At 46.7% G+C, this 7,500-nt stretch overlaps 1 protein-coding gene across 1 annotated transcript in view; it reads right to left on the reverse strand.

The window, feature by feature from the left end:
- The window catches only part of magixa (MAGI family member, X-linked a), a 109,453-nt gene that overhangs the window by 89,849 nt on the left and 12,104 nt on the right, over positions 1 to 7,500 (reverse strand). Inside the window, exon 3 of the mRNA XM_065020978.1 lies at positions 2,324 to 2,443. Within this exon, the coding sequence (XP_064877050.1) occupies positions 2,324 to 2,443 (120 nt within the window). The remainder of the gene's footprint in view (positions 1 to 2,323; positions 2,444 to 7,500) is intronic.

Below are 7,500 nucleotides of genomic sequence, written 5' to 3' on the forward strand. Positions count from 1 at the left end.
ATGTGGGAACAGCAGACTGGTATAGGGATTGATTGAATATGTCCGTAAACACACCGGCCAGCTGGTCTGCGCATGCTCTGAGGGCGCGGCTGGGGATGCCGTCTGGGCCTGCAGCCATGCGAGGGTTAACACGTTTAAATGTCTTACTCACCTCAGCTGCAGTGAAGGAGAGACCGCATGTTTTCGTTGCAGGCCGTGTCAGTGGCACTGTATTGTCCTCAAAGCGGGCAAAAAAGGTATTTAGTCTGCCTGGGAGCAAGACATCCTGGTCCGTGACTGGGCTGGGTTTCTTCTTGTAGTCCGTGATTGACTGTAGACCCTGCCACATGCCTCTTGTGTCTGAGCCATTGAATTGAGATTCCACTTTGTCTCTGTACTGACGCTTAGCTTGTTTAATAGCCTTGCGGAGGGAATAGCTGCATTGTTTATATTCGGACATGTTACCAGACACCTTGCCCTGATTAAAAGCAGTGGTTCGCGCTTTCAGTTTCACGCGAATGCTGCCATCAATCCACGGTTTCTGGTTTGGGAATGTTTTTATCGTTGCTATGGGAACGACATCTTCGACGCACGTTCTAATGAACTCGCACACCGAATCAGCGTATTCGTCAATATTTCCATCTGACGCAATACGAAACATGTCCCAGTCCACGTGATGGAAGCAGTCTTGGAGTGTGGAGTCAGCTTGGTCTGACCAGCGTTGGACAGACCTCAGCGTCAACTGTACTCAGTTTACTACTGAATACTGTACTCAGTTTACTACTGTCATGACGTTAGCCTGTGGGTAAGGTTTATGAATATCTTTCTCCCCTCTCTCTATTGACTCTACTGACTCTCGATGTTAAACACTCTTGAAAAGCCTTTGTTAAACATAGAGAGTCTGGGAACATCAAAAGGTGGGGGGAAAGGAACCATATTTCAGTAATCCAACCAGTGGAAAATATGCGTTGGTACTTAATGAATATGATGTCAATTCGGTTGTCATCTGAGACATTATGACTGATGACAGGATGACATAAACTGTATCTGGGAAAGTCTACACATTCTAGTTATCAGATTCACATGGAATTGTTGTGCAATTTAAATGTTTGAATATGAAACTATTTGTGAAAAGATTAAACGTAATTTTAGCTTCCCAAGTGAGAGAATTGGGTTTTCGTAAGGTTAGAGCTCTGTTCAATCAGTGGCCCGTCCCTGTGAAGAGACAAGGGTTATAAACTATGAAACACCCTTCTCTCCCTCCACAATATAAGCCCTTGATGAAAATGTAACCTCCTATTCCGAGGATGTGAGGACGATGTTAAAAGGACTAACATGTCAACTACAGGACTAAGCCAACCTGAGCATGAGCTTTGGTTGCGAATGTTATGAACTTTGAACTCTTATTAATTAAAGAAGTGAGACATCCTAACCGTTGAGTTAGCAACAGCAGCTGTAAACGTGGGCTAGGAAAGGACGGACGAAGTATCCCGTTCACCACCAGAGACACTCTTCAAAGGACAAAGGACTCTGTTGGGCAACACAGCCTTCCATCTACCACCAACCTACTGAAGCGCAGCTCAGAGTAAATATTTATTGCATTTTCCTTTTCCAAATGGGCGGTAATTTAGAATGCATAAGATTCTGTATTTACGATAGAGTAGCTGACTAGATAGAGATAGAGACATAGCTTCCTCAGTCTTCCCGCTCTTTCACTCAAACCCAACCCCCTTTCTTTGTGTAACCAGCTGTCATATGTGTTCTGTCCGCTAGGGACGTTTTCCTTTATGACATAATTTGTAATCAATGTATGATTCATTCTGTGTAAATGTAATTCTGTGTGATTAGTTAGGTATTTAGTAAATAAATAATTAAACCCAATTTTATATTGCTGATTCAACTTGTTAGCCAGGGTTCGTGAAGACAGGTCTTTAAGGTCTTTTTCTAGGTCTTTAAGAGTTTATTCGGACGATAACAGCTCTACAAACACTCTTTCGTGGTGCCCCGACTTTCTAGTTAATTATATTTACGTGATTAGCTTAATCAGATAATATTAATTACAGAGAAAGGATTTTATAGAATAGCATGTCATATCACTTAATCCGGCATAGCCAAAGACATGACACTAACGAATACTGTACTCATTTCAATACTGTATTCATTTCAATACTGTACTCATTTCAATACTGTACTCATTTCAATACTGTATTCATTTCAATACTGTACTCATTTCAATACTGTACTCATTTCAATACTGTATTCATTTCAATACTGTACTCATTTCAATACTGTATTCATTTCAATACTGTACTCATTTCAATACTGTACTCATTGCAATACTCACCCTTGAACTTGCCACTCTCCAGCAGGGCTCCAGACTCTTCCAGGGAAAAGAACTCTTCTATGGAGACGAAGTTGTAATCCACCCCTGATATCTCCCCGTCGCGAGGCTGTCTGGTCGTACCTGGAGAGGGACAGGTAACATTAGGACAGGTAGGGCTAGAACCCTAAGTAATAATTAATCTCCTCATCCCGAGGGTGTCTGATTATACCAGCACGTACAGTGGCTTGCAAAAGTATTCACCGCCCACCCCCCCCCCTTGGCGTTTTTCTTATTTTGTTACCTTACAACCTGGAATTAAAATAGATTTCTTGTGGGTTTGTATCATTTGATTTACATAACATGCCGACCATTTTGAAGATGCAAAAAGGGGAAGGGGGGATACAAGCAAGAAATAACGGAAATCGTGAGCGTGCCCTCCCCCAATATCAATACTTTGTAAAGCCACCTTTTGCAGCAATAACAGCTGCAAGTCTCTTGGGGTGTGCCCTCTGTAGCGCCTTACGGTCAGATGCCGAGCAGTTGCCATACCAGGCGGTGATGCAACCGGTCAGGATGCTCTCAATGGTGCAGCTGTATAACATTTAGAGTATCTGGGGACCCATGCCAAATATTTTCAGTCTCCTGGGGGGGTAAAGGTTTTGTCGTGCCCTCTTCACGACTGTCTTGGTGTGTTTGGACCATGATAGTTCGTTGGTGATGTGGACAGCAAGGAACTTGAAACTCTCAACCCGCTCCACTACAGCCTTGTTGATGTTAATGGGGGCCTGTTCGGCCTGCCTTTTCCTGTAGTCCACGATCAGCTCCTTTGTCTTGCTCACATTGAGGGAGAGGTTGTTGTCCTGGCACCACACAGCCAGTTCTCTGACCTCCTCCCAATAGGCTGTCTCACCGTTGTCGGTCACTGTTGTGTCGACAGCAAACTTAATGATGGTGTTGGAGTCATGTTTGGCCACGCAGTCGTGGGTGAACAGGGAAAACAGGAGGGGACTAAGGACACACCCCTGAGGGGCCCCAGTGTTGAGGATCAGCTTGGCAGATGTGTTGTTGCCTACCCTTACCACCTGGGGGTGGCCCGTTAGGAAGTCCAGGATCCAGTTGCAGAGGGAGGTGTTTAGTCCTAGGGTCCTTAGCTTAGTGATGAGCTTCGTGGGCACTATGGTGTTGAATGCTGAGCTGTAGTTAATGAACAGCATTCTCACATAGGTGTTCCTTTTGTCCAGGTGGGAAAGGGCAGTGTGGAGTGCGATTGAGATTGCGTCATCTGTGGATCTGTTGGGGAGGTATGTGAATTGGAGTGGGTCTAGGGAATCCTATCCGGGAGGCATTGGATAAATCCCGGAACATATTCCAGTCTGTGTTAGCAAAACAGTCCTGTAGTGTAGCATCAGCGTCATCTGACCACTTCCCTATTGAGCGAGTCACTGGTACTTCCTGCTTTAGTTTTTGCTTGTAAGCAGGAATCAGGAGGTTATAATTATGGTCAGATTTGCCAAATGGGGGGCGGAGGAGAGCTTTGCACACATCTCTGGGTGTGTGGAGTAAAGGTGGTCTAGAGTTTTTTTCCCTCTGGTTGCACATGTAACATTCTGGTAGAAATGAGGTAAAACTGATTTAAGTTTGCCTGCATTAAAGTCCCCGGCCACTAGGAGCGCCGCTTCTGGGTGAGCATTTTCTTGCTTGCTTATGGCCTTATACAGCTGGTTGAGTGTGGTATTAGTGCCAGCATCGGTCTAGACTACTATGAATAATATAGATGAGAACTCTCTTGGTAGATAGTGTGGTCTACAGCTTATCATAAGGTACTCTACCTCAGACGAGCAATACCTCGAGACTTCCTTAATATTAGACATCGCGCACCAGCTGTTATTGACAAATAGACACACACCTCACCCCTCATCTTACCAGACGTAGCTTCTCTGTTCTGCCGATGCTGGAAAACCCAGCCAGCTCTTTATTCTCTGTGTCGTCGTTCAGCCACGACTCGGTGAAACATAAGATATTAGTTGTAATCGTAGGTCATCAATTTTATTTTCCAATGATTTCATGTTAGCAAGTAGAATTGATGGCAGTGGGAGTTTACTCGCTCGCCTACGGGTTCTCAGAAGGCAGTGGGAGTTTACTCGCTCTCCTACGGGTTCTCAGAAGGCAGCCCGATCTGCGTCCTCTTTTCCTCCGTCTTTTCTTCACGCAAATGATGGGGATCTGGGCCTGTTCCCTGGAGAGCAGTATATCTTTCTCGTCGGACTCGTTAAAGGAAAAAGCTTATTCCAGTTCGAGGTGAGTAATCCCAGTTCTGACGTCCAGAAGTTATTTTCTGTCATAAGAGATGGAGACGCAGCAACATTATGTACAAAATACGTTTAAAAAAAGTTACAAACAACGCAGAAAAACGAGCAAAATAGCACAATTGGTCAGGAGCATGTAAAACATCATCCTCTTCGGCGCCACATCCTTCATCAGGTGTAAAGTCTATCAATAACAAATCCTTTATCAGGTGTAAGGTCTATCAATAACAAATCCTTTATCAGGTGTAAAATCTATCAATAACAAATCCTTTATCAGGTATAAAGTCTATCAATAACAAATCCTTTATCAGGTGTAAAGTCTATCAATAACAAAGCCTTTATCAGGTGTAAAGTCTATCAATAACAAAGCCTTTATCAGGTGTAAGGTCTATCAATAACAAAGCCTTTATCAGGTGTAAAGTCTATCAATAACAAAGCCTTTATCAGGTGTAAAAATCTATCAATAACAAAGCCTTTATCAGGTGTAAAGTCTATCAATAACAAAGCCTTTATCAGGTGTAAAGTCTATCAATAACAAATCCTTTATCAGGTATAAAGCCTATCAATAACAAATCCTTTATCAGGTGTAAAATCTATCAATAACAAAGCCTTTATCAGGTGTAAAATCTATCAATAACAAAGCCTTTATCAGGTGTAAAGTCTATCAATAACAAATCCTTTATCAGGTGTAAAATCTATCAATAACGAAGCCTTTATCAGGTGTAAAATCTATCAATAACGAAGCCTTTATCAAGTGTAAAAATCTATCAATAACGAAGCTCACAGTACACAACTGTGCCGTTACATACTCTGTTATTTCACGTGAACGGCAAATTGCATCCAAACTCTAAATTAGTCATGTAGAATAGTGGTTGACATGGAGGCATGAGGCTGGAGGAGAAATAACACCTGCATCCCAAATGGATCACTATATACTGTAGTGCACTACGCATTAGACCAGGACCCTGATCAAAAGCACTACTCTATGTAGGGAATAGGCTGCCATTTGGGATTGCAGGCCCCAAAAACACAAAACCAGCAGTCTGTCACAATGAATCAACTTACTGGCCTGGCGCCTAATGGCAGTTGCTATAGAAACAGGTCAGTCACACGAACTATACACTTATTTTCCTTTATTTCTTCTCCTGATGTGTTTTTGAATGAGAGCAGCACCCGCCTACCTGGTAGGAAGATACCAGCAGCACCCGCCTACCTGGTAGGAAGATACCAGCAGCACCCGCCTACCTGGTAGGAAGATACCAGCAGCACCCGCCTACCTGGCAGGAAGATACTAGCAGCACCCGCCTACCTGGTAGGAAGATACCAGCAGCACCCGCCTACCTGGTAGGAAGATACCAGCAGCACCCGCCTACCTGGTAGGAAGATACCAGCAGCACCTGACCTGGCAGGAAGATACCACAGCACCCGCCTACCTGGTAGGAAGATACCAGCAGCACCCGCCACCTGGTAGGAAGATTGCAGCACCCGCCTACCTGGTAGGAAGATACCAGCAGCACCCGCCACCTGGCAGGAAGATACCAGCACCCGCCTACCTGGTAGGAAGATACCAACCTGGTAGGAAGATACCAGCAGCACCCGCCTACCTGGTAGGAAGATACCAGCAGCACCCGCCTACCTGGTAGGAAGATACCAGCAGCACCCGCCTACCTGGCAGGAAGATACTAGCAGCACCTACCTGGTAGGAAGATACCAGCAGCACCCGCCTACCTGGCAGGAAGATACTAGCAGCACCCGCCTACCTGGTAGGAAGATACCAGCAGCACCCTCCTACCTGGTAGGAAGATACCAGCAGCACCCGCCTACCTGGTAGGAAGATACCAGCAGCACCCGCCTACCTGGTAGGAAAATACCAGCAGCACCCGCCTACCTGGTAGGAAGATACCAGCAGCACTTGCCTACCTGGTAGGAAGATACCAGCAGCACCCGCCTACCTGGTAGGAAGATACCAGCAGCACCCGCCTACCTGGTAGGAAGATACCAGCAGCACCCGCCTACCTGGTAGAAAGATACCAGCAACACCCGCCTACCTGGTAGGAAGATACTAGCAGCACCCGCCTACCTGGTAGGAAGATACCAGCAGCACCCGCCTACCTGGTAGGAAGATACCAGCAACACCCGCCTACCTGGCAGGAAGATGCCAGCAACACCCGCCTACCTGGTAGGAAGATACCAGCAGAACCCGCCTACCTGGTAGGAAGATACCAGCAGCACCCGCCTACCTGGTAGGAAGATACGAGCAGCACCCGCCTACCTGGTAGGAAGATACCAGCAGCACCCGCCTACCTGGTAGGAAGATACCAGCAGCACCCGCCTACCTGGCAGGAAGATACCAGCAGCACCCGCCTACCTGGTAGGAAGATACTAGCAGCACCCGCCTACCTGGTAGGAAGATACCAGCAGCACCCGCCTACCTGGTAGGAAGATACCAGCAGCACCCGCCTACCTGGCAGGAAGATGCCAGCAACACCCGCCTACCTGGTAGGAAGATACCAGCAGAACCCGCCTACCTGGTAGGAAGATACCAGCAGCACCCGCCTACCTGGTAGGAAGATACGAGCAGCACCCGCCTACCTGGTAGGAAGATACCAGCAGCACCCGCCTACCTGGTAGGAAGATACCAGCAGCACCCGCCTACCTGGCAGGAAGATACCAGCAGCACCCGCCTACCTGGCAGGAAGATACCAGCAGCACCCGCCTACCTGGCAGGAAGATACTAGTAGCACCCGCCTACCTGGTAGGAAGATGCCAGCAACACCCGCCTACCTGCTAGGAAGATACCAGCAGCACCCGCCTACCTGGCAGGAAGATACTAGCAGCACCCACCTACCTGGTAGGAAGATACCAGCAGCACCCACCTGCCTGGCAGGAAGA

The sequence above is a fragment of the Oncorhynchus nerka genome, linkage group LG7, assembly GCF_034236695.1.
Source record: "Oncorhynchus nerka isolate Pitt River linkage group LG7, Oner_Uvic_2.0, whole genome shotgun sequence".
In the NCBI taxonomy this organism is placed as follows: domain Eukaryota; kingdom Metazoa; phylum Chordata; class Actinopteri; order Salmoniformes; family Salmonidae; genus Oncorhynchus; species Oncorhynchus nerka.